General features: G+C 44.1%; 1 protein-coding gene and 1 long non-coding RNA gene across 6 annotated transcripts in view; one reads left to right on the top strand and one right to left on the bottom strand.

Moving 5' to 3' along the window:
* LOC309823473 (transducin-like enhancer protein 1) overlaps window positions 1-17,717 on the bottom strand; it is an 89,768-nt gene extending 72,051 nt beyond the window's left edge. For all 5 annotated transcript variants that reach the window (XM_082655785.1, XM_082655781.1, XM_082655784.1 and 2 more), the window contains exons 1-4: window positions 16,476-17,717; window positions 15,593-15,693; window positions 14,087-14,150; window positions 13,928-13,972 (exon numbers count right to left, since the gene is read on the bottom strand). In XM_082655785.1, the coding sequence (XP_082511911.1) occupies window positions 13,928-13,972; window positions 14,087-14,150; window positions 15,593-15,693; window positions 16,476-16,499 (234 nt within the window). In that variant the 5' untranslated portion in view covers window positions 16,500-17,717. The remainder of the gene's footprint in view (window positions 1-13,927; window positions 13,973-14,086; window positions 14,151-15,592; window positions 15,694-16,475) is intronic.
* Window positions 17,718-18,130: 413 nt separating this feature from the next.
* LOC309823820 overlaps window positions 18,131-27,875 on the top strand; it is a 105,355-nt gene continuing 95,610 nt past the window's right edge. Inside the window, exon 1 of the long non-coding RNA XR_014296874.1 lies at window positions 18,131-18,242. This is a non-coding gene — a long non-coding RNA (uncharacterized lncRNA). The remainder of the gene's footprint in view (window positions 18,243-27,875) is intronic.

Below are 27,875 nucleotides of genomic sequence, written 5' to 3'. Positions count from 1 at the left end.
ATATATAATTAAAAGTATATAAAGAAAAACCCCCTTACGACCAATCATATCAACTTGTAATTTTTTTTTAATTTTTGTATTTTATTTATTTATTTTTGGCTGCATTGAGGCTTCGTTGCTGCGCACAGGTTTTTCTCTAGTTGCGGTGAGCGGGGGCTACTCTTTGTTGTGGTGTACGGGCTTCTCATTGCGGTGGCTTCTCTTGTTATGGAGCACGGGCTCTAGGTGCATGGGCTTCAGTAGCTGCGGCACGTGGGCTCAGCAGTTGTGGCTCATAGGCTTAGTTGCTCCGTGGCATGTGGGATCTTCCTGGACCAGGGATTGAACCCACGTCCTCTGCATTGGCAGGCGGATTCTTAACCACTGCACCACAAGGGAAGTCCCTCAACTTGTAATTTTTAAATGATACAGTGTTATAACGTGTTGTCTAACATTTACTGGGGAAGCATTAAACAAGAAAGGATAAAAGAACACTGGGTCAGGCTTTCCTGGTGGCACAGCGGTTTAAAGTCTTCCTGCCAATGCAGGGGATACAGGTTCAAGCCCTGGTCCAGGAAGATCCCACATGCCACGGAGTAACTGGGCCCGTGCGCCACAACTACTGAGACTGTGCTCTAGAGCCCGTGAGCCACAACTACTGAAGCCTGCGTGCCTAGAGCCCGTGCTCCGCAACAAGAGAAGCCACCACAACGAGAAGCCCGCGCACTGCAACGAAGAGTAACCCCTGCTCGCCGCAACTAGAGAAAGCCCGCGTGCAGCAACAAAGACCCAACGCAGCCAAAAATAAAAGAATTTATAAATAAATAAATTTTAAAAAAAAGAACGTTGGGTCACGGAAGTGAGAACAATTTCTAAACCAGGGGCCACCAGAAGTTATCACTCCTATCACTCACCAGTTATTTTACAAGTGGACAAATCAATTTCTGTGCTTGTGTGTGTTTTTAGAAAGCATCCTAGATATTCTCCCATTAATTATGTGGGTTCAGGACATGTCAATTCTTGTTTCCCAGAGCACAAGAAACCAAATTTAACCCACGTATTGTGTTACACTGGTCTGCACTCGTGTGGTTCCCACAGGGCTGGGCTGGCTCAATAATGTCGACCTCCTTCTGGAAGAACAGAATAGACTTCCTGCCATTTGGACTGTGAAACACAGTAATCCACCAGGAATAAAGGTCAATGTTGCACTTTTGGTCATTACTGAATCATTTGAGATGATCTGCGGTGAGGATGAGAGGAAAATCGAAGGCTGTGAGAACGCTGCAAATGGCTTGACCTCAGACCAATTTCCATCTCCATCTGTCTAATAGACATGTGGATAAAAAGCCTCCCTCCTTCTGGGCTACTCGGCTGTTTTCAAATCCGCAGCACAAGCCAGGAACCAGTTAAACAATACATTAATAAGGGGAAATAACCTTCTAAGCCCCAGACTGACACTTACTCAGGTTTTAGGTCATCAGCTCAAGTTTGGAAAGTAATTTTCCAGTCTGCAAGCAGTACTGCAAAGCAGAAATTTTAACAAATACGGAGAATCATCTGCAGAGCTGGGGCATGTGCCAGAAATCTCCTTATTTGTACATGCAAATATATGCATGCTTACACCTCCACCCCCCCACCAAAAGACATCCACACGATTTCTATTACGTCTGCTAACACACACACAAAGGGGAACAGCAGTTCCAAAAACTGCGCTGCTGCAAAATAAGTCTTTTTTTCCAAGTGTCCAATTAATGCTGCTTAATCCTTATTAAGGCATTTCAATCCTTAAATACAAAATATTCCTGGGAACCCAGAGCCCAATTATCATTTAAGCCGTGGAATAAATGTTAATATCCTAACTTTACACTAATACTCCCCTTTACCGGTGAGGCCAAGCTCCTTTTTTGAAGGTAATGGCTGCACCATATATAAGTTGAGGCCCCCACAGTATATCAATGTCAAACAACATCGTGTCAAGCTAAGATTCAATTCAGGTAAGTGCCACTGCCAAATTTTCTTGTTCCCAGACGGGCTTTAAGATTATTTTATTGCTTAAAATTTAATTTGTTCCAACTCGTGTCTCCATGACAACGTTGGCTAACCCTGCAAATCATTTGGGTAATTGGATATCTTATCTTTCTATTGCTCTCAAATCGAATGATTCTGCTAGAATTGTAACAGCCAATCAAATTTACAGTCCTCCTGAGTAATAGGCTTGGAAAAGTAGCCACATTCATCTCCTCTTTACAGCCATATCAACCAGTATGCAACACACAGTAGAATCTGGTCTTCAAACTGTACTCCAAAGTATAAGTGGTGTCAATACCAATATTCTCACTGTGCAAACTCTACTCAAAAGCCCCCTTTTATACTATTTTAATTTGAGAAGGAACAATTGGTGCTCATTCCATATAAACCTTGATCAATTTCAGTACTTTGAGGGAAACTGACAAGAATAATTCTGCATGCTAATCAGAAAAAATAATAATAAAATAAAAACCACAGCATTTTGGGGTTATTTGCCCTTATGATAAAATCATGAGCAAAACAATGGCTGCACAAGATGACAGTAGTACACCAACACTGATTTGCCTGGGGCTCTTTTAGGTGGGTAAAGCTACATCTGATACATTGTAAGAAATAAGAATGAACACAGATTTAGCAACCAGTTCAAAAATCTCTGCACCCTTAGAGAAATCCACAGTTGAAATGTGACACCCCCTTATTATTTCATTTAATTCATGAGTATCACAGCATCCAGGGCAGTCAATTATGAAATACAGATTTCTTATAAGATTTCAAAGTCAGCAGTTCCGCTCTTGAGTTAGTGGTATGATTTTGGCCTTTGGTCAGCTAAAAAGTACAGAAGTTGGACACATTTCAGTGGTCCAATTCCAATCTCCTCAGTAGCTGTGCAAAGAGATTTGCTCCGCGGGAGCTCAGGGCCCAGGCACTGTAAGAGAGCCAGCCGGGTTACAAAAGGAAAAGGCTCTGGAACCCAGGCCAACTGGCAGGCCGAAGGGGTTGTCAAGAACCTCGTGCTTCCCGTACAGACACTCAGAGGACTTCAGGACTCAAGCTAAACACAAACAGACGCAACGTGGAGCTTCTCAGCACACCGATGTCAGCAGGCAGCCGAGCTTTCAAGCAAGTGTGAGAGCAGGTATTGGCAGGTATTGTCGACTGTGTCCTCTTTTATCCCAAATACTTACAAAAAGTTGCTACTGCATCATGCTTGGCAATAAGAGTCAACAGCCTAAACTCCCAGTCTGTCTAATCCCAATGGCCCTGGCTTTTCTCCCTCCTGTGTTTTCCCTGCTTCCTCAAATATTAGCACATAAGCAGCAGCTGTGAATTGACAGTCCACAGAAATCTCAAGCCCACGTGGTACCTGGAGAATACTGCAACACAATTATCTACTCAAACTTCTGCACGCACTTCACAAGTTTTCATAGCCAAAATAAAACTATACATATGTATACATCATCAAGGCGCACAATTTTTTTTTCTCCAACAAAGCAACAACTCGGTCATGTAATTCATACGCACATACACACACACACACCCCGTTTTTTTCAAGATGACAAAACTCTCTTCGAATTCAAAGTTGGATTTTCCACATTTCATTAAAAATAAAAAAATCAGAAACGTACCTCCCAGCCTTTATTTTGTCAAAACTCACTTCAATAAAATGAACCAAATCCTCTTTGTTGTTCCTCCATCCCCTTAAATGAAAAAACTCAACACAAGGCTATTCTCACTGGTAGTCATATTAACTTAAGGCTGTTGCCTTCCAAGGGTACATTTTGCTGTTTGGCTTAAATAAGGCATCTTAATTTCTCTGGATTCTTTAGACAACAGATTGCCAATAGGAACCTAAAAAGAAGTCTCCTTTTGAGCTTAGAGATAAATGCTTCTGATCTGAGAATAAAAAAACTTTGTAATTGAGGAGAAATAATGAAAAGTGAACAGTTCAGATGCAGGAAGGAAGGAAACTGGGCTTGGAAAAACAAGATGGAATCATGGCCTAGAATTCCAAGGGCAGGGTACAGTTTTAAAGGGACAATAATAGATTTAGGTAACAGATTTTGAGAACAGCTGTCCTGAGAGTGCCCAAGTGCCAGACTCCTGCACACAGAAACTCACTCAATCCTGATAACTACCCTATCCAGTAGGTGCTACTGTCATCCCCTAACCTTCTAGCCCAGCGGTCCCCAACCTTTTTGGCACCAGGGACTGCTACCGTGGAAGACAATTTTTCACAGACTGGGGGGCGGGCGGGATGATTCAGGTGATAGTGCGAGCGACGGGGAGTGGCAGATGAAGCTTTGCTTCGCTTGCTCCCCCGCCGCTCACCTGCTGCTGTGCGGCCCGGATCCTAACAGACCTCGGACGGCTAATGGACCCCCGTTCTAGCCTGTTCTTTCTTTGTAAGGAGGAATAATTAGTATCCAAGGGAGACTGGAAGGATTTACAGAGAGCGCCTACAGTACAGTTCCTAGGGCACAAGGAGCTCAATGGATGGAGCTATGACTACTTACTCTAATGTCCCAAATAAGCTTACTCTACAATAAACCCAAGAAGCTGACTTTTGAAAGCCAAACTGATGAAATAGACAACTGTCTGAGAACCGAGCGGGCACCTGTAGCTGTAGGCTGCGCGGGCACTGGACACCCTTCCTCCATCCCGGTGGCCCATCCATTATTCTGTCCATACCAGACCAAGATGCAGATCAATGTTAAGACCCCCTTCCCTAAACTGAGAGCGACCTTTTTATTTTCACTCACTAATCCATAGAAGCCTTTCAAGTGGCACAAATAAAGGCGGCTGCATTTTGTTCTCTAAATCAATTTTCTCCCCAGCCATCAACTAGATGTTCCTGCACAGAGAAAGAACAGCCCTTCCCTTCTAATTCAAAAATCCATACTGCCATTGCCCTTGCAAACTGCTAAACAAGCAGTATCGGCAAGTCACTTGTGTTCTGTAATATATTTACTGCAAATCCCAATGGCTCGCCTCCTAATGCAGTTTTCTATTGTGTCTGTGCGTGTCAATACACTGGCCGGTCACCTTACTTGTAAGAGGCTCTGCCCGACTGTTTACTCAAGGCATCAAGAGGGCGCCAAGGACAGACAAAGGCTGCGCTCCTGGAGGCCCTAGCCTTGGAGAGCCTCCTCCACATGCTGGGGTCCTCAAAGAGGTTTTGTTTTCTGGTACTTCACACCCCTATACCACCCACGGCCTCTGAGGCCAACCTAAATTCTCCACCAGGACAACTTCCATCCACACAAAGTTCAAAATCAGAGTCCTTTTGCACAATCACTTCCTGGTTTCCCACCCATAAACACTAAAGCTGTTTCCCCAGTGAATATGCTGATCACATCTTAAAGGGGTGTCATCAAAGGCCAAAAGGTACAAGGGCTTGGGAAGGGGAATCTGGCTTTTCTGTTTAAGTACAAACCTCTGCATTCAGGTGACAGCTGAAAAGCAAGCACCCTGACACCACATAATGGTGCATCATCTAATACAACCATGCCAAGAACGAAAAGGCAAGTTAACGAGGAAAATGTTATAAAATGCTATGAACACCCGTTCAGATGGAATTCTTAAAGTGTACCTGAGAAACTCCCACTTTCATGTGCATCAGTCTCAAATGGAGTTGGCTGCTAAAGAAAGCCTTGAATTATCTATCTATCTTTCGGGGTGAGGGGAGGGCAAAAGCTATATGCAAGATACGTGACAGGCAGATATTACAAAAACGTTACCTTATAGACTCCTGGTATCAAATAGGTGGGTATAATACAGGGTGTTCACTGTACTCTCTCTCCTTTTCTGTATAGTTGAAATTCTTCATAACAAAAGTGTTTGGGGCGGGGGGAGGGACTCTGTAAAGACTTTTCAGTAAATAATCAGTGGGTATAATCATTATTATCAAGAAACCGGGTGACTAAGTCAAGTCTAATGCCTTGGAGAAGCTTGTAATGCAACGTATCCACAGCTCTATTAGTGGCTGTGGTCACCCTTAGGAGATGAGCAGTGGTTCCCAGGGCAGTGATGCATAAACACATTCAATTCACAAGGAAACCCAGGCCTCAGAAACATGCTACTTTTGTTTTCTCTCTCTCTCTCTTTTTTTTTTACTACAAACCCAAATATATTACCATAATTAAACTCCCCATTAAGAAGCCTCAGTGGATATTTGACTATAAATCACTTTTCCAAAAGAAAAACAACTGAGCAAAAGTGCCTGGATGAGATTAGAACTGTAATCCGATAAAACATCTAGTGAAACCAAACATTTCCTTCTTAATTTTAGCATAAGGAGCCACACTGGTACTGCAGATCCAAGTTTTTAATCTGGATTCCAAGGACTTGCTGAAAGATCTTAAGATGTCCACAAACAGCCAAAATTGTTGGGCAAAGCTATCTTGTGTATTAAAAGGTGTACTTTTTTTTTTGCCAAGCAGCTTTCACCTGATTTTCATACGGGTTCAGGATCCAAAACAGTAACAACTACCGCTCTACCTAAGGGGCACATTAAATGCTACTTAAATGCCTACTCGAACTCACTGGGAAGGGAAGATGCAAGTCTCAAATTCAAGCCTCAAGCAGACTGCAACACAGCTGGAATAACAGAAAAAGGCACATGAAAAAACAATACTACAAAAGTCAGAGCAACAATAAGCGATGTGACAGCCTCCTGTTGGAGCAGCCATGGAAGACCTTGAAGTAAACAGGCAGCGTTGGTATTTGAACTAGACCTTGAAGGATACTGAAGGAGGCCATGTGAAGTTTGACAAAATAGCCTGGACTTTTAGGAAAACAGAAAAACACAAAACATATTTTAGGTATGAAGGAGGGACCCATCTAGCTGGATTAAAGGGCCTGGAGGGAAGAGGACAGAGGTAACCAAGTAAGACTGGCAGAGACAATAACCAGAGGCAGATACACAAGGCTGTGAGTGATGGGCAAAGAGGCAATTACCTGAGTGGGAAGTCAAAATCAGAAAAAAACAGGCATACCTAGGAGGCCAAAAGACCCACGCCCCTAAAGGAATTCTGCATTCACCACCTTAAAGGTGTTCCCTTCCAGGGCGAGCGTTCCAAGGCTGTTTAAAATGTGGGCTAGTGGTCTTGACCGTGGAGTGGGAGTGTCCCAGGGGCCACTCTGGACAAGCCAATAGGGAGCACTGAGAATATAAGAATTTTGATTTTAACCCCTTCATTTAAAATTTCCATGTATTATACATGTATACAACATACCAGTACAGTAACATATTTATAGAACTTATAAATTATAAGTAAACAAGTCTGGGGATATGTTTTTAAACTTTTTACTGACAGGCTGCACAAAATACTGCAGACTAATAAGCTAGTTAGATCAGCAATGACACTAATATCAAACCCAGTCCAGTGAATTCCCTGGCTGTCCATTGGTTAGGGCTCCACACTTTCACTGCTGAGGGCATGGGTTCAATCCCTGGCTGGGGAACTAAGATTCTGTAAGCTGTGCGGTGCAGCCAAAACAAGACAAAACAAACCAAAACAAAGAACCCGGTCTAGTACCACATGTATTTCAGCGGTTTAACAAACTGCGTGAGTTGGACCCACAAGTTCAAATGTACCTACATTCTCAAAGACAACTGATTCTGCTTTATCAAGTGAATAATGATTATCTAATAAGTATCTATTGGAAATAGGTGCACTACCCTTCCGGCGTGCACAGCAATGTACACCTACCACACTCAATAGCAGTTTTTCTCTATTCGGCAGATGAAAAAATCGATTCAACGCACAGAATTCTTCTAGCTTACTTTTTCCTTATACCCAAACTAAGCTTCACACTACCCTTTTTTCGCGAACATATTTTGTGGTCAAAAATGACTAAGTAGCAAATAATACTACTAGAAAAACTAAAAAACTGTGTTTGTTATACTTAGTATGAAAACATGCTGGGGAAGGGGGGTAAACAATGTTCTCATGGTTATGACTGTATGTTGCTTTAAAGCAGACAAACAGAATTAAAAACTTAGTAGTTACTAAAAATTGAAATGCAAAATAGTGAAATACAGACTTGTGTGAAATCACAGGTTAAAACTTTCTGTCAACGTTTCTTGGAGTTTCACAAAAAGTGTTATGGTGACTGGGTGCTCTATAAACTGAGCAGTTCTGTAATCATGGTGGTTTTTCAAACAATTTTAGGGACCATTTTTTCTTTAACCAAGTGAATGGTAACATATGAATCTCTTAACTTACGTTAAAATTTTGGTAATCTTTTTTCATTTTTCTGATCAAACCATGCCTCAGAAAAAAATTAGAAAATCTCTCCCCCACCTGAAGGCCCACGCCTACACCCACACCCCCCCACAAACACAGACTCTACTTCAAACATCAAAGCCATGTTCATGGAACAATCCTATGGCACACTTCTCACTACAGAACTCACCGATCCCATCAGCAAACACTATGCTGAAGCTATAAATGCCTAATCTTGTCCAGTAAGCCAACTTCCCAAAACAGCTCTCTAAAGGTTAATTAAAAACCATTACACCAAATATTCCACATTAAAAGTACTAGTCCTGAGAATTTCAATTCTTAAAAACCTGAAGCAACAGTAAGCACCATGGATAGGAAGGGTGGCGGGGGGGGGGGGCACGAGACATGACTGAGTCAATCAAACCTCAATGAGAGTCCAGTCAGTTTCTTAGTTTAATCCACTTCTAGAGACCACAGAGGTTTAATAATAGAAAAGCTGAAGACTTAGATCTAGCGAAACTCAAAATGGTTCCAGGAGCCAGTAACTGAATATATCTTTAGGGTAACTACCACACAACATGATTTATTTAAATATTTGCTAAAGGAACAGATTTTCCTTTCTGTGTTTCTTAATAAACACTGTTTGGAGGAACATCTGAAGCCCCCTGGGCAGACTCTCCTTAACTGACACACACAAGGTGCTGCGTTCCGAAGCCTGGCGGGGACTCATGCCTCTGGAGGCATGAGTCCCCTCTGGTGAGAGGAGCCCTACTTTAGGGCCTGCCTAGTCTAACCCTTTTTACAGAGCGGGCGGAAACCAGGGCCAGGCAACTTGTTAATGACTCACCCAGTCACCAACTGAAATCCCTAAATAAGTGACCTTAACCCACTCTATCTTACACCAAGGTAGATCCCAGGGATCAGCGGGGACATTCGGGCCTCAGCCCAGCCCTCTGGAGATGGCAGAACAAAGGGAAGGGGAGGGAGGTTCTCTGACCCAACACGTGCCTCCCTGGCCTCACCCGACCCTATCACATCCTGTCCTTACATAAAATGCTGACATTTTGTTCCTCATGGGTTTTTTGGTTTTAATTTTGAACTTTAAAAATACTCTTCACCTTGAGTGCTAAACTTTTTGACACCTCCTTTCAACTCTGTGCCGGAGGCAAAGGCCTCACTCACCTCACCCTAGGCCAGGCCCTGGACAGAAATCTGCAACTAGCCCAGCTGTGGAAGGGGTCAGGAGGGTGCTGCTTAAGGAGTGAAGAATCCGCCCCGCTTGCCAATAAAAAACAAAGGCTAATCTTGCACCTCGGAATCTAGGTTCTAAACACAGGGAGCTTTATCTCTTAACTCCTACTTGTAAAGGACAGGCCTGGCTAATGAAATCAAGTGGGGGACCACTCCAACCTTGAAGACAGCTACCTTCTTTGTATTACAAGGTGGGGCTTAACTCTAAGTTCCTATACTCCAGCTGGTCAGTTCCATTCTGAGATACTGACTTAAAAAAAAAAAAAATCTCAAAATGAGAAACTGCAGACTGAAAACCCAATGGTTTAAAAACAGAAAGAAAGGTAAAACGTACAAATAGTAAGAGTCCCATCTAAGGAATTAACCCACAGGTGAATCCCTAACCGTTCCACCTTAACACTTTTAAAACACTACTAAAGAACCATTTCTTTCTAAAGAGAAACTTTAAAGCACACATCAAAACTGTGAAAGCAGTTTCACTCCAAAATTTATATGGTCTGAGACACTGTGCTTGCTGAACTATCACACAGAGTTTGGAAATGTTCAGCTCTCGTCTGGTTTTTTTTTTTCTCTTTCTCCTCTCCTTCCCCACCCCACCATCAGGATTGCAGAATACTTTCCTTTCAGAGCTAGTCCTTTCATTTATTTTTAAATTCTTCCACCACCCTGGAGAGCCCTAAGCACTCCCTGCCTGCCTTCAGAAGAACACAGGCACAGAGAGGCAAAGTAAATGATCAAACTCACTGCGTCACTGGGGCTCAACCAGAGCCCCGATAACACGTTTCAAATTTTCTTTGGTTCTTCGACTCATTTTAACCTGCGGACAGTACTGCTCAGTTGGTTACAACTTCCTACCTACCCACAGCTGTGGTCCCCACAGACCAGTCAGTACTGCCGATTTTCCTAATTTTTAGAACATGAGGCTCACCCCAAGGTGTCTCACAAATGATGAAGTTGATCAAAACAGACAAACACTGAGAACAGGCACGCAGTGGGGTAGACTTGGGTCGCTAAGCACAGGCCCAAGGGTGATTCCACCACTGGCCTCATGCTCCAGTGGCAGTGGGGGACGAGGGAGACAGGGAAGAAGCGCTGAATTGGGAACCAAGTGAGCCAAACTCAAGCTTAAATAGATGCTTGGCCCTGACAAGTCCCAGACTCTGAGCACGCACCCAAAGTTGCAGGCAGAGCAAAACACCTACCCAATCTAACACCTACCACCCAATCTACTTCACAGGATGAGGCAAATCGCTTTTGAAAACTAAGTGCTGTACAAATTCACGCCACCAATGACAACTTACGGCACGGCTTCATCAGCGTGCTGAAAAGGTATACAAGTGGGATAAATCAGGCTTATATAAGTACTTACAGTGCATCTTATTCCCCAAAATATCAAAGGAGGTAATACCACTCCACATGACAGAAAAAAAACTTTAAACATCACACTGCCAAACACACTAGGCACAGCCCTCAAACACAATTAGACTCGCGTTAACCTGCTACTTTTTCATGTACCCTAACACTGGTGGTATCAGAATGGCTCCATCTTTCATGAAGAGTCTCCACCTCTCTGTATAGAGATATCTAGAGTTTACACGACCTACCTGAAAAGAGGACAGGCAGGAATCTATAAAAGGCTCAAAGGAAAAATATTTTTGTCTTCATGCTACGATTAAAGATTTAAATATCCATGACCATCCTGATTTCATTGACTATTCGGTAACCAGCCACAAATAGAAGCAGAGAAAGTGAGGGGAAGGCTTATCAGGAAGTGTTGACACAACATAAACACAGACTGCGGGCACCAAACCAAGTAAGGAAACCACAATTATACCATTCTTGATTTGGACGCACTTCCACTTTAAAACTTCCACACGGAAAAATCGGTGGTGAGATTTGACACTGAAACCTCTCAAACTCACTCCTCCAACAAAGCCGCTGAAAGGTGGGGAGGAGAGCGGTCATCACACTGGAGACAAATCTTAACAACATTAAAGCTCTCTCCACGGAAAGTTTCCCCATCACTGCATTTTTTTTCAGTAACAAAGATGTTGTCAGAAATGACAATTTTTTCTGTCCCCTGATGATGTCTTGCTAGCATTTGGTTATAAGCCATAAAGCAGGACTAATTTCAGCCTGTCAGGAGTCTCGCTAATGCCCAGTTTCCCCCTAGAGAGAATTCCTGTCAAATCTAATGAGAGCTCCAAAGGCTCTCTCTACAATATAATGAGCACTTAGGCCATGCTGGTGATCAGGCGGCAAAAAGCATCAATTTGAGCCTGGCTACACCCTGGGGGCCAGACGTCACCAGTTTTAATAAGAATTATGATTACTAGCTGCACCAAATGCCTCCTCAGAACTTATTATTAATGTGTGACATTCAGAAGCATGTTTTTCAAATGTAAGGCCACTTTAAACTGAATTACAGCACTGTTCTGCATACCACTCTAGTTAAGGGTCTGTCAGCATTTACAATATAAACTAAGTTTCAGGGGGCTTAATATCCTACTATGAAGAACACAGCGTCTCTCAGCTTTTCACATCTTTCAAATTACTAAGCATATTATTAATGCACACTGGCTCACGGACAGACGATATATACCCACAAATGCCCGACGGAATACAGAAACTCATTAGAAAACTATTTTCACACCATGGGGTTCCCGACCCTCCTCGCCCCTTCTTCCTTCTTCCTACGCGATAAAGAAGAGGTCACTCCACCAAGCAACCTACAGGAACCCAGAAGAATTTCACACCTCCTGTAGCTCCCCCCATAAATCCAGCACCAGCACACATCACACAGAGGTGGCATTCCCTTGTATGGAGTCGGTGAGGTTATTAAATCCTCTGAGTTCATGAGTTTAAGAGAAAGCTCAATCTCCCCTTACCCTTCCAGAATATTTGTTGGGGAAAAAAAATGTGCCTTTACGGTAACGTAAAAAAAAAAGAAAAAGTGGCAGGTTAGAACTGCTTGACCAAATCTATTTGTGTAATTAATTTAAATCACCATATATCTTCTAGCTTAATTACTATCAACAAGTTACAATTGCCTCAATCAGGCACTAGCCATTTAAGCACACAGAAACAAAGGCACAAACCCAACATAAACTAGGCTACCAACTTTGCAAATCAGAATAAAATCAGCACTTTTAAAGGCCCAATTACATTGTTAATGAAAGGCCCTGAACTTAACTATCTCCTTCCAAACACATAACTGAGAACAGATCTAAGGTACTTGACGATAAATTAACATTATGAAATCTATGATGAATTAAAAATCAAAGAGCGCAGAGTTACAAAAGCAGAATTCAACTCTGAAACACACTTGCTTAATGAAAGTCTTTGAATATAAGGAAGATCTGAAGGCTGAACTAATCAATTTCTCCACCGTGCCCCCGCCGGTCAGCCATGCTCTTTAATTTAATGAAACAAGGGTTTGAGATGAAATAGCACATATACATCAAGTAAGAATTGTATTGTTGCACTTTGAAATGTGTCCAACTGTGCAACTTCATCTGATGATAATTTTTTAAGAGGCAATCGATTTCTAAAAGACTTATTGTACCAGAGTCTTGATGAAAAAGTGAATGTCAGCATATCTCCGAAATACTTACACCCTGCCATTAATGCTTTCTTTGGCAGACAATGACTACTCAATCGAGGGTCCTTTGGGCTGAGCAATCATTTAGCTTTTCTTCTCTTATGAGATCCTTAGTGCCTTGTTCCAGCTCAATACTCTTTTTATACACCATTATAGTAGCCATAAGTGTGAATTTTATGGGAACTTGCAAACTCATAGTCATAGCTCGAGCTTTCCAGTCACTAATCTTTTCATGCTTTTAAAACCACTAGAACTGAAGCAACGCCCAACATATGCTGTGGTCATAAAAGGATGCTTTTTTCACCTCCAAACCTGCATCAACTGAGACATTTTTCAAAAAAATGTTTGCTAATAAGCCACTGATCCTGAGTGTTGCTTTATGCAGCCCCAAAGCATAGGGAGAACTCCATAGTTAGTCATATACCTTGTTTAACCTGAATAAGGACACTCCCGAATACCCTTCTTTCCCACAGAGATTCACGCTTCTTTCCAAATCAGCATAAAAACATTAGCTATTATGAACTTCAGAACTCTACAGGATACACAGATCTTTCAAGAGGAAAATAAATGTATCCAGGCAGAAAAGTCAAGTCAGAGCCTCAATTCCTACCTGCCTATAAACAGGCTAGTTTACACTTCCAAAGTACCTCTCACCTAGTAACTTAAACATTCTATAATGTCAAGAAGCAGCTCCTGCTGCAGAATACTGCCACCAATTTGCAGGAAGGGAAACCAAGGCTGAAAAATGGCATACAAATCCCCCCCACTCTTGAGGACAAAGCCAGTATAATAAAATCATGACTTACTTTGCATTTCAATTTGAGATTTTGCTAAAGCTTACCTGTTTATGCATTTCTATGTTTAATCCATATGACATTTCATAATACTGTAAAAAAGAAAAAAGAACCAAACATTTCATTAACTCACATTTCGTAATGCCGAGAACCCATATTTGTTAATATTATGTGAAAAGGAAAAAAGCCTAATCTTTGATACCTACCATCACATAGTGCCTCTGCATTTCTGTCTTTTCACTTGCCAGTTTCTCACATTCCAATTTAAGGCTACGAAAACAAAACAGGCAACTTAATGTAAACATTATGTCCCTTGTTTTAACATCTGCCTCACATATTTGCACTTCAAGTAAAAACACAGACCAATTTGGAAAAACCATAAACTATCTAGGTAAACACCCAAAAGCTTTGTCCTTGCATTTAATAGGGAAAAAAGGAATAAGGAGAACAGTACAAGGTATCCACTCTGCAACTATTCTTTTTCTTCTTGGTGCAGACCTGGTCTCATGCCAAGAACGAAAAAAATCTGTCAAGACCTCTGATCTACTCAGAAGACTGATTTCTCCTCATGGTCATCTGTTCACTCGTACTTGCTTCCCTGCATCAGAGTTTGCTTCCGTGGACTTCACCAAAACCTGGCCTTTGCACAACCTTCAGTCTCAGGCATAGGCCATCTCTGCCAACTCAAATAGTCTCTAGGTTTGAAAACTGTACCTGTAAAGTTACTTCTACAATTGTTGGTCCCTTTTAAAACCTTTGTTTTTTAATTCCCTGCCAAAACATGTTACATAGCTTCTGCAATGAGGTACGTTGAAGTCTTCCCTGCTTGGTAAACATAGTGTAGGCAGGTATGCTTCAAGCTCTAGAGATTATTATCTTCAAGTAGACAAAAGGCCAATAATCACAAAGCCTCTGCAAAATAAGAAAATTCACACCCAAGCATCTGTGTTTTTCAAGTGTGACAAAAAATAAAAACTGTCATTACACAGTTATTTCTTCGCTCTAATCAGCTAAGACTTAATAGAAACAGGGGAAGAAACTAACATTTCTAGAAAGTCCACTATGGACAGGGTGCTTTACAAATAGTTTACATTTATAAATTTTCTGAACCAGCTCTCATTACATGAAGACGCTAAAGCTGAGACGGCTATAAATGTGACTCCAAGCCCTGTCCTACCCAAACCAATCCAGAATGAAGCCAAAGCAGGTGGGCTTCCCCCTACACACATCCACCCCACCCCCCCTCACCACCGCTAATGATGGGCACAACTGAAAGCATCTACCCTCCATAATGGACTTTGCCTCAAAGAACTCAATTCTAGTATGGCCAACAGTGATTTCAACACCCGCCTTGCCTCCCTGAACCTGTACTCCTGAACTGGGGCATCGACTGAACCAAGGTTTCAGCTCAGCCTGTTGCAAAATAAATAAATGAAGTGCAAATATTGACAGTTCTCATGCAACTCCTAAATACACGAAAAAAGGCTCCCTGGAACACAAGTAAACGGGCAAAAGGGAAACAATGGGAGGAGGTGGAGACAAGAGAAGAGGCGGCCCGGGAAGAGCCGGGAAAGGGGGCAACATGAATGACAGGTCTTAACTGCGACTCCACACGCCACCGCCTGGACGCAAGTACTAAGTACAGCCGCCGCCACCACCAGGGGCACGGAGCTGCCGGGGCAACCGCTCAACGGGCGCGGCCGGACACGCACCTGTGATACTGCGCCTGCAGGAACTGAAATTCCTCTTTAATCCGGTCCAGGGACTCCGGGATAGTGAACTTGAAGGGCTGGCCTGCAGCCTGGTGCGGCGTCTAGGGACGACCAGCGAGGGGGACCGAGGGACGGATATGAGGGCGGTTGGATAGAGAAGTCAGAGAACGAAAGAGTGGGTGGGACATAAAAAATAAAGTTAGAAGTGGCGGAAAACAAAGCCCCAAACTCGAGTTTACACTTCACTTTGGGGAGAGGGAAGGTGGACCCTCCCAGATCCGAAGCTTCTAAAGAGGCTTGGAGCCTCTTCCAGCCTCCAGGGCGGGTCGCGCGGTAAGCGCGCCCGGGTCACCTGGCTGAAGGGACAGGGGCTCCCCGGCGGCGAACGGGGAGGACCTGGCCAGATTGTCGTCGACACCGCCGCCCTCTGCCTCACCGGGGCGATAATGACCCCGGGCACCAGAGGAGAAAACCCCCTTACGCTCCTCGTTTCCAGTGTCGCCGGGGCCACCTCCAGGCGCGCCGGAACGGGGGCCGCATTGACATGTAAATAGGCGAGACGAAAAACAAAGGGGGGGGCGCCCTACCCGCCTCGGGGAAGGGAGAGGATGTGGCCGCAGGAGAAACCCCAGTCTCCCCGAGCGCCCCGCCCGCCCAGTCTAGACGTCAAGTAGGAGGGAGCCCAGAGCAAAGAGGGGAAATTGAGAGTTTCAGTCCACTCCCCACCACAGGAGGGGAGGGCCCGGGACCTCCCAAGCCTAGCACCCCTGGAAGCCAGGGTCTCCGCCAAAATGCAGCAGCCACCCACCTACTCACCCAAAGCAATAGCACCCACCCACCCCCACTACCCTGCTCCCTATTCAGCCACCCGACCGCGCCTCACCGGGTGCCGGCTCTGCGGGAACATCGCTCTGGCGGCGGCCGCGGCTCTGTTCCCGGGCAACTCAATTCTCCGCTCAATTTCCAACTTTAATCTCGCCGAGGAAAATTAAGCCGGGAAGCCAGGCAAAAGCGGGTAGCGCGCTGGCCACGCACGCAGGCGCGCTCGGCGGGGCGTACAGGCCACTCGGCGCCGGGCCGCTCCTGATCCCGCTGGTGCGGGCTCCCGCGCTCAGGGCCACATCACGGGGCAACCCGGGCCCGGCTGCACCAAAAACCTGCGGGGCGCCGCCGGCACTCGGGAAGAGGGCGCAAGGGCTACGCTCCAATCCGCGGGCCTCGGCCGCCCGTGCTGGGAGGTGGGGGCGCGGTGACTCCCGCCGCGCTCCCCTCGGCGATCCGCGTGCGCCGCAGCCGTCCCGGGCAAACAAATCCAGGCGGGCTGCTCTCCTTCGCTATTCTCCGGGTCCGCCTCTTTTCCGGGTTTTCCCTGCGGCGCCGGCCGCCGGCGAGGTGCAGGTGGCGCGGCGCTCCGGGCTAACCCCACACAAACAAACGTGACGGTGTACAGGGCTGACCGCCGCGGGTCCGGGCAGCGCCCACAACCAGGCACCCGCGGGCTCCCTGGAGGCAGCGGGGTGCGAGGTCCCGGCCGCAGGAGAGGCTCCGCGCCCGGCGCTCCGCAGCCTTAATCCGAGCCGAGGAGCGCGGGATGACGATGAGGCGGAGAAAGTGAGGAGGGCGCGCCGGGAGGCGGCTTGGCACGCCCAGTGCGGCCGGCTCTCGGTATTCTCCGCAGTTGCACAAACCCTCCTAACCCTCCTGGGCTACTCCGCGGAGGGCAGTCCCGCAGCCTCTCGCTGCTCCTCGAGCCCTGGGCGCATCCGGGCGCCGCGGCCCGCGCGCACTCGTCCTGCACGGCCGGCGCGACCGCTCCGGACCTTTCCTCCGAGCCTCTCTGTCGACCCCCTTTCTTTCCTTTTCTTCGTCCGCCTCTCCGCAAAGGGCGCTCCAGCCCACTGCAAAGTTCTCTCACGACCCGGGGAACGACATCCAAGAGATGGTGGGGAAAAGTCCAAGAGTGCTCTCCACCGCTCGGCCTCCCTCCCCGGCGGGCAAACTCCGCGGGCGAGTCCGGAGTATTCGCGGCGGGGGTAAAGTCGCCGAGGGCCACCGGAGGTCCGGGTTGGTGGCGCGGGTCCCGCCCGGCCGTGCGAAGGTGGGGGTGGCGCAGTCGGCTGCCTCGGGGACGCGGGGCACAGGGTACCCGCCGCCGCCGCCGCCGCTGCTCCTGCAGCCGCCGCTCTCGCCGCCGCCGCCGCCCGCGCCTCTCGCGCCGGTTACATTAACACGCGGTTTCACACTCCGGAGCTAACCAGCGCCGGCCCCGCCCAGCCCCGCGCGGGCGGGGGGCGCGAGCGCCGAGCCGGCGGGGGACGTGGGCCAGCTCTGGTGGAGGGGGGAGCGGGAAGGCCCGCGTCAGCCAATCGCGTGCGCCGTGCCCAACGTGGGTTGCTGACGCAACGCCTCCTCAGAGCCTATGGCAGCGCGGCACCGAACGGACTGTCTCCCCCTCCCCCCCTCCTCTCCCACCCCGCTCGCTTCCATCTCCGCCATCTCCCCCGTCTCCCCTCCCGTCCACCCCCACCCCTCCTCCGCCAGCCGCGTCCTCCCGGGCTCGGTGAGGAACTGTTCCTGGAGGAGCCGCGGGACGCCGAAACCAGCCAATGGGAAGCAGGGAGACGCGGAGATTGGCACTGTAGATGGGAAGGTCGGTGAGAAGGAGAGCGGCGGGGCTGGGCTGTCAATCAAAGTAACGTGGGACAGCCGAGGGAGCGCGAGGGAGCGCGAGGGAGCGCGCGGGAGCGCGCGAGCGGGAGGGACCCGCGAGTGTGAAGCCGCGAAACCTGGGGGCTCGAGTGTGCAAAAATCCTGCCACTTGTTCACTTTCCCTTTAACGAAAATCCTCAGATCTCAGTGAAAGTAACTCAGAGACTAACCGCGTAGTTTCTAATGAGGTAGAGTGGGTGCTTTTTGTTGGTTCGAGCCAAACGCGTCTTTCGAAGCTGGCCCCTTGTTTGATGCTACTCTTGAAAGTGAGGTCACATTCAAAAATTTCTCTGAGGATTGTTTTTCCTTGAGCTGCCTTTTCGCGGACTCACGAGGAGTGGACTGTGCACTTTGTGGAAAATGCATAATGGGCAACTCATTGGCTGGCGGCTTAAGACTAGGCTTCTGATGCCCACGCCCCCTTTTGCACCCAAGGTGGTAGGAATTGGTTTTTATTGGAGTATTTCAAACCACTTTGCAAAAAGATTGGCCTGACTTGGTTTGGCGGGAAGGATACCCGCGGTGCTGCCAGGGTAAGGCACACGCGTCCCAGTCACAGATGCGTTGTTTTGCCCGCGGCGCGAAATCTCGGGTCCTTCTCTTGATAGTCCTGATTTCGTTGTGTTGGGAAGTAGAGGGCTGCTGAGAGTTTTAGGGGCCTCTCAGCGACATGACCACGAGTCTGTTTCCAATTACTAGAAACAAAGGGAGACAATGGGATAAACAGCACTGAGACCTGAAAAACCTGTCCTGCCCACCCCATCCCCATAGTTCGGGTGGTACCCCCCTCCCCGGCAGAAATGTGTAAGGAGCTGAATGGGAAGCGTTGGGTAAAGGACGTGGAAAAAATTCTTATGAGGTGGAACTTGACTTTAAAAGGATTTTGAGATTTTAAATAAACAAGGCATACTGCGTCAATCTCCAGTTTTTGTCTGTTTTTCTAAGTACATCCCACAGAAAACCTTCAATATTGTCGCATTTATACTTGAGTTTAAAGAGCAGTTCAGTTGAGCTATTTCCACATGATTGGTACGTGAATAATGCTGTTTTAGCCAAATGGTGGTGAATTCTTCCATGAGAAAGACACATCCTTGACAAGCATTCATCTTATGTTGGAACATACTAAGTTTTTGGTGTTAATGGCCTCCGTGTTACCATTATTTTACTTTCAAGAGAGTTATGGGAACGCATTTATTTAAACAGAAATACAATTTATTCGAAGATTTGCTTTTACAGAGATCTTTTTCTTGAAATATTAAAAGAATCATTTTAGATAATACATTTCACTGGTGGAGTTCTTAAATATGTATGATATTGATTTGTCTATAATTGGATCAATCCCAAATATCAATAGAAATGAAAAATTAAAGGAGTGATTTTAGCCAGTCTGTACAACACCATAGTAATTCTCAAACAAGTTCAGCATTGTGGCTCATTAAGTGGGGTAAGGGAGGGGTTCTATTATTCATTTTGCTGACATGAGAAATGAATAGGAAGGAAGCACTGCCCCTTTTCTTGGCTAAACTTGGTGATGATGAGAACAGGCTTGCTCCACATACAGAACTTTCTGAACCATACTGCCATGGGCAACTAAGCTTTGCCCGTTGGCAACCTGTGTGCCTTGAAATCATGTAATGAATGGGCCACCTATACCAGTCTGTGGTTGGTTCATCCCATAATCAGCTCCAGGATTGTACAGAAAGTGCTTAGATGCCACAAATATGCCTGTGCATGCTGGGACAACTAGGGCAACTGAGACTTTTCTCTGGCTTACCCAAGCTTTACTTTGATTTACTGGCACACGCTGGTACTTAACTTTAAGTAGAGAAGTTAGAACAGGAACAAAACTGTTGCTACTTCTTTTTCTCTCCCCTCCCCATCCCCTTCAAAATCAGTTCTAACACATTGTTTTTAAATGTTCTCTAATATAACTGTTCACAGCAAACATGTCTACTCACCATATTTCCTAGTTTGCCAAGGGTAAAACATAGAAATTCTCTTTTAACTAGTGCTTCATTACCAGTAGAGTTTGAATCACCAGGCTTTCTGATTTACTTATGATGTAGTGTCTGGAGAAAAGAAAGAGTTCTGATTTGAAAATTGGAAGGCCTTTAATTGTTTGCATGAAGATGGTCGATTTTTGATGGCTTCTTTCTCTTACAGCACATTCTCCTTAAGACAGGAGGCTGGGCCCTTTTTCAAGGTCATGTTTTCTATGTGATTGTCATGCTGTAATAATTATACTACAAAACTCTCATCAAACTGCATTACAAATGATGCTGTTTAAACAATCAAGTAGCTTTAATCTTATGTTTTAAATAAATAATATATGTGCAGATTGCCTACAGCCTTTTTAAAGGAAAATAGTCCTACTCACAAAATCTATAATTTTGGTCTGTTGTTTAAAGTCTGTTAACCACAATATTCTTTACCTTTAACATATTCATATGTTGATGATGTTTTTTACATGAAATAATATTAAGTACCCCTTGTCCATAGGAAATTGTCTCTGAAAAAAGTTCCCTCTTTATCCTCTGCAAAAGAAACAAAAAGATTGCCAGATTATTTATTTTATCATCGATGCATATATGAGTATATTTCCATTCATTTGTTGCTGAGTTATCAAATTTTCAACTCACCAATAGTATAAGTGATTACAAAAACTAGGTCCTATCTATAGTACAGGCGCTAGACACAATGGGAAAAATTATGAATGCTGATCATAGAAATTATGCATCTTTTAAATCTATTACTGTTTTATTTGAAATAAATAATAATTATGCACAGTTTTAAAAGATCACTTTTGTCATTTTCTCTTCCTTTCACCTGTTATACATTTCCTCATTTGACTTTTTTTTTTTTTTTTTTTTTTTTTTTTTTTTTGCGGTACGTGGGCCTCTAACTGCTGTGGCCTCTCCCGTTGCGGAGCACAGGCTCCGGATGCGCAGGCTCAGCGGCCATGGCTCACGGGCCCAGCCGCTCCGCGGCACGTGGGATCTTCCCGGACCGGGGCACGAAACCGTGTCCCCTGCATGGGCAGGCGGACTCTCAACCACTGCGCCACCAGGGAAGCCCCTGACTTGTTTTTTTTAACTGGAAGTGTTCTTAAACCTAAGAATGTAGGGTCCAGAAGAAATCTTCCGAGCATTTGCTTTAAAACCTTTTTTCCCCCTCACCACTTTACCAAAGAAAAGGGCAGGATGGGCATGGTGGGTGGAGGGGAGAAAGCAAAGAAGAAAGAAAAAAAAGTCAGTAGCAGATCCATGCAGCAGTAAAACCTCAAATAAAATCACATCCAAAGAATCTCTTGCGGTTTCACACAATATGGTAAAATTAGAGATTGCAGGAAACCAACTAAATTAAACTGGGAGCATTTGAAGAGAAACGAGCAGACTTTATGAAAATGACACATTGACTGACCAGTATGCTTTTTTTATCAACAATTTCTTTGTTAAGACGCAAATCAAAGGAACCTGCATATGTTTTCATTTTGTTCTAACTAGAAAATTACATCCAGATGTTTAATAGGCATTTGGTTGGTTTTTCAGCATTGATTAGATATGTTGGTTCTGTTTGCTTACAAGTGTAGCCGGATCATTAGCTAATGCAAAGAAATGTTTGCTGTGAGTTGCTAATTAGGGCTTTTGGAAACCCTCCATGCTCAGGAACAATTTGTACAGTGGCCAGAGAACTTGTGGGACTTCGGGAAGTTGTTTTCCTTTCTCTGTCAGGGTGGGGAGAAGCAGACAGCCCAGTTCCCTAATCTCTTTTTGCCTAGGGGGATTGCGATGCTATCCCTGAGGACTGGAGTGCAAATAAATTAGGAAGAGACCACACAGGCACTCCCAAACCCAGAGATAAATGTGCTCTTTCTGGAACCACCACAATGCTGTCTTTGGGGGTTGGGGGAGCAAACATCTAAAATGCTGAACATTAACATGTCGAAGATGCTTGGTGCTAATGTTATCAAATACACAGCCTTTTAAAGTATACTTTAGAGACAGATGGGAAAGCCCTTTATGATAAACGAGTGTACTTGAATTCATTACTGTAGTACTTATAATTGAAAATGTCTCCTTTGCAATTTCAGTACTTTTACAGGGTACAAGAGACCAAGCTTTGGAAGGGGGAGGCTGGGGTTCGCGAAAGGAGTGAGGGCGTGTAATTTTGGAGACGAGGATGAGACTAGGAGGAAATGCAGTGTTTACTTTCACAGCCCACCCATTTGTTTACCTTGTTGAAGCCCCAAAACTTGTCGGAGATTAGCCGTTCACACGGTGTTCAAATAAACTGAGAATTTGAGGCACCAGGCGGATAAACTTCTTAACTGGCCAGTCATGTTTTTAAAAACACTTGGCCTGCGGAAGAACACCACCTCAGCTGGGGCGAATTTTGTTTATGTAAGTCTGAACTTCTACAAAGGTGTAGGTCCAAAATAGCCTGTGTTTAGAAGTCCTCCTAGAGGTGCAGATACAAATGCTCCTCTACATCTCACCGCCCCTTCCAGGCCTGCTTACATCTCTTGCCCATGGATGGCACACGTGTTAATTTGTTAATGTGGACTGGTAAAAGTTGGGATAATACACTTTTTTTTTTTTTTTAATCCTTTCGGTTTAGCATTTAGCTCAACAGAAGCTGAAGGGCATTTGGTAGACAAAAGAACAAGTAGTTAAAGGAAGTACCTTTGACGGCTCCTTCCTACATATTCGCATAATAGAGCAAACCCTGGCCACTTAATACCCTCTGAAATTACCCACCTTGCTGCAGGCCTTGGACTTGCTAGGAAACCAACCTTAAACAGGGGCACCTTTCCTCTGGCCTTAAAAGCCTTTGCTTTTGACAGTATTATTTAAATAACTTTTCTTCCTGAAGCTAGCAATTTCTCTGAAGGGTTAAAGCTGAGTTCAGCTAATCTCTGATCACTTGGTGCCCCTCACGGTTGAAGGCAGGTGAACTCTGGAGATGACAAAGGGGCTAGAAAGCAAGTGAATATTCCAGATACCTCCATGGCTTCTAGAATGCTAAGTCTAGACCTAGATGAACAAGCCAAGTGACATAATTACAGAATGTTGGAACATTTCACAAGACGACTGGCCTGGGCTCTTTAAAAAGTCAGCGTCGTGAGGAGAAAAAAAAATTGGGGAAGGACTGTTCCCTAAAAACAAAGACATATGATGAAAATGCAATGTCTGAATCTTTATTGGCTCCTGGTTCAAAAAAGCCCAGCAACTATAAAAGATGTTCTTGGGCAGTTTTAATGTGGACTGGATATTAGATAATACGGAATTATGGCTAATTTTTTTTTTTTTAATGTGAGAATTGTGGTCGTGTCAGAGGATGTTCTGAGAGGATGCATGGTGTTACATGCAACATCAAATGATGTCTGCAACTGCAGAAAAAAAGTGTGGAAAAAGAGAAAGCAAATCTGAAAAAAGTCTACAGTTATAGAATTTAGGGATAGAATCTGCAGCTATTCATTTTACTATCCTTTCAACATTTCTGTATGTTTGAAATTTTTCATGATAAAAAGTGGAAAGCCATTTTAGGTTCATTGTCTACATCTTTTTCTTCATATGTTAATGGTAATTCCCTTCGTAGTTAAAAGATTGGCTTATGGGCTTCTCTGGTGGCACAGTGGTTAAGCATCCGCCTGCCAATGCAAGGGGACATGGGTTCGAGCCCTGGTCCGGGAAGATCCCACATGCCGCAGAGCAACTAAGCCCTTGCGCCACAGCTACTGAGCCTGCGCTCTAGAGCCCACGAGCCACAACTACTGAGCACGCACGCCTAGAGCCCATGCTCCGCAACAAGAGAAGCCACCGCAATGAGAAGCCCACACACCACAACGAAGAGTAGCCCCCCTCGCTGCAACTAGAGAAAGCCCGCGCGCAGCAACAAAGACCCAACTCAGCCAATAAATAAATAAATAAAAAGGTTGGCTTATGATGTTTCTACTTTTAAAGAGTACGAAAAAATTGGCAATCTTTTTCTTTCTTTCCCCGGATCATGCTAAACCTATTGTACTAACACCCAAAGTATTACCTGGTGTTTTTCTCTGGATCTTTTAGTTGTTGTATTATGTATGATATTTTATTTTTGTTTGTTTTTTCCTGCAGTCTCAAATGTCCCTTAGTTATCCATTAACATACAACGGAAATCTTTAACTAAATTAGGACATTACATTAGCAATCCTCTAATGCATCGTCCTGTGGACCATCAAGCTCTGAATCACCAGAAAATCTACCATAAAATAAACAACTGCTTACATATTAAGAATAAGGTAGTAGCAAATAAATTTTATTTCAGTTTCTTAATTCCCATTATAAATAGTTGTTCTCCTCACCTTTTCATCACTTGAACCCAGAAATGAAATTTATAAATTGTTAGTTTGATTTGGAAATTTCCTTACTATTTTAAAATATAATGCTGAAACAGATTATTGCTCTGTGTACTAAGCTTTAAATATTAATCTTGTAAAGAAATGAAAATAGCACTACATCTTGGATGCTGATATTATGAACATCTAGAATCACAGAGGCACATATTTCTGATGTGCAAATAAACAGTTTTCCAAAAAGTTGTGAAAAGTGACAAGGCATAATCTGAGGGTTGACAGTTGGAATGCCCCATCCATCAATTTTTTCTCTTTAATCATGGCTATTTAGCATGATTTTGTTTTTCCTCTCACCATTATGTTGACTGAAAGGAAACATTCTGTGACAATGGTAAGCAGATTCCAGTCTGTGCGTGAACAGATTAAATTCACAACTTCCAGTGAAAAACTTGAGTGCATTAAAGGGAGGCAAATATGAAAATATAGGAAAACCAGTACTTTTAACACAGTGTCCAATATATCTAGCCACCATCCACATAAGCAATGCTTATGTAAAATGAAAAAGATAAAAATAACTCTCCCCCTGACAGAAAAAGCCCCATGGGGACAGAGTTACCATTCTGGTTTCCCCCATTGGCAGTCTCCACACTTCAAAAGAACTGGCAAGATACAATTGGCACTTGAAAAAGTGTTACGGAACATTGACAAGTATTAGAGAAATGTTGATTAATGTAAACAGCCTGCCTCAAGGAATAATACCTTTCTTAAGAAAACTGGTTTCTAATTAGCATTCCTATGGATATGGGTATCTCCAGGTAACTCCAGGAAGTTTTTCAAGAAGTTATTTGCCTTTGCTGTTGAGTGGGGGCATCAGCATATTTATATCTTTAATTTCTGAAAACTTTAAAAAATTGGTAGGTTAAAAAGTCAATGGACCTTCATAAGAAAGAACAAATTTTGCCATTGGCAGAAACATGGATGGACTTGGAGGGTATTATGCTAAGTGAAATAAGTCACAGAGAAAGACAGATACTGTATGCTATCACTTATATGTGGAATCTAAAAAATACAACAAACTAGTGAATATAACAAAAAAGAAGCAAACTCACAGATACAGAGAACAAACTAGTGGTTAACAGTAGGTAGATGGGGTGGAAGGAGTGGCAGGTATAAACCATTGGGTATAAGAAAGGCTCAAGGACATATTTTACAACACAGGGAATAGCTAATACTTTGTAATAATTGTAAATGGAATATAAGCTTTATAAAATTGTATAAAAAATAAGTGGTCAATCAGTGGACCTTAAAAAGGAAGGAAATTCTGACACACACTACAACATGGAGGACTTTATGCTAGTGAAATAAGCCAGATACAAAAAGACAAATACTTCATGATTCTACTTATATGAGGTACCTAGAGTAGGCAAATTCATAGACAGAAAAGAGAACTGAGGTTGTCAGGGGCTGGGGAGAGGAAAGGGTGGGGAGTTATTGCTTAACAGGTACAGAGTTTTAGTTTTGCAAGATGGATAGAGTTCTGTGGATGGATGGTGGTGATGGCACTACAACAGTGTGAATGTACTTAATGACACTGAACTGTGCATTTCAAAATGGTTAAGATGATAAATTTTATGTGTAATGTTACCAATTATTTTTTTAAAGTCAGTAGGATTCCTTTTTTTGGTTATGTACCAGTTTTACAGTGGATTCTTATCCTATTCATTTCCTGCATACCATTGTTTGTTTATTGAGCACTTAGTACGCCTCAGGCGCTGTTCTAAGTGCTTTATTGTTTGTATTACCTCATTTGACCCTCAAGGCATTTCTATTACCATCCCTATTTTACTGACCAGAAACCTGAGGCCCAGAGTCACTTGTAGGAGAGCTGGGTTTTGAACCCTGGTATTCTGGAGAACTCACTATCAGCCACTGGCCACAGTGAGTACTAGTTACCCTTCAGAGTGCCATTTCTTATTCTCTCCTCAAATCCCTCATTGATCTATTGATAGAAAAACACATACGTATTTTGCTCACAAGCTTCGTAGGCTTTCTTAGTACTTTGGAGGTGAGGTTGATAATTTAAGAATATATATTCCTGCAGACAGAGCTCCCTCGGGGCTCTAGAACTGTGTCTGCCAGCAGAGAAATGCAGCCACCTTCAGTTGTGTGCTTTCTGGCAGCACCTGATCCATACACCAAGTTACAGTTCATCAAGAAAAGATGGGCTCAGTAGCCAGCTGAAGCAGAGGAATGCTAGAGACAGCAAATTTAATTTCAACTAGGACGGTAAAGCTACTGTCCTGATTCACAACGTTGCAAATATTACACTTTTAAAAAATAAAAAAAGCAGGGGGATATATAGAGTTCTGTGATTAATGATGCTTTGGGATGTCCTGGTAATGGTAGACGTGTAGTCTGGGTCCTGATAATATGTTTGGAAACATTTGACCTGTTGAATGTAAATGGATTGTTTCTATCCTCCAAAACCCTCTTAAAATCAATGGATTTTGAGTATCTTTGGCCATGAACCATACTAAGAAATACATTTTAAAAGCCTCAGTTCAGTTCTCTCTCTTTCACATACACAGGGGTCATATACACAGGTAGCAACACAATTTTAAAACATTACTTTAAATTATGTTATTGTACTAGTCAGTGTTCTCCAGAGGAACAGAACCAATAGGAGAGAAAGAGAAGAGATTTATTAAAGGAATCGACCAATGCAGTTATGGAGGCCGTGAATCTGCCATCTGTAAGTCAGAGAACCAGGAAAGCCAGTGGTACAATTCAGTTTGAGTCTGAAGACCTGAGAACCAAGGGGCTACTTGTGTAAGTCCCAGAGTCCGAAGGCTAGGGAACCAGGAGCTTGACATCCCAGCTCAAGAAGAGAGGAGAGCTCGCCCTTCCTCCTTTTTCTCTGTTTGAGGCCCCCAATGGATTGGATGATGCCCACCCGCATTGGTGATGGTGATCTTGACTTAGTCTACTGAATCAAATGCTTACTTCCAGAAGCGCCCTCACGGACACACCCAGACTGCTTTGTCAGCTCTCTGAGCATCCCTTAGCCCAGTCAGGTTGACACCTAAAGTGAACCATTACAGCTATAGAATTTTTCAATTTGATTATTAACTACTTCAGCTTATGGAAAGTCATTAACCCCAAAACCATATTCATGCAAAATGGTGACACAAGTCTACTCAATAACATTAGGACAGATTGTTCCTTCCTTTACATTTTTGG

The sequence above is a fragment of the Grampus griseus genome (genome assembly GCF_964374135.1).
Source record: "Grampus griseus genome assembly, chromosome: 6".
NCBI lineage: Eukaryota > Metazoa > Chordata > Mammalia > Artiodactyla > Delphinidae > Grampus > Grampus griseus.
The sequence above is the reverse complement of the archived record's forward strand: the minus strand, read 5'-3'. Positions and strand labels throughout refer to the sequence as shown.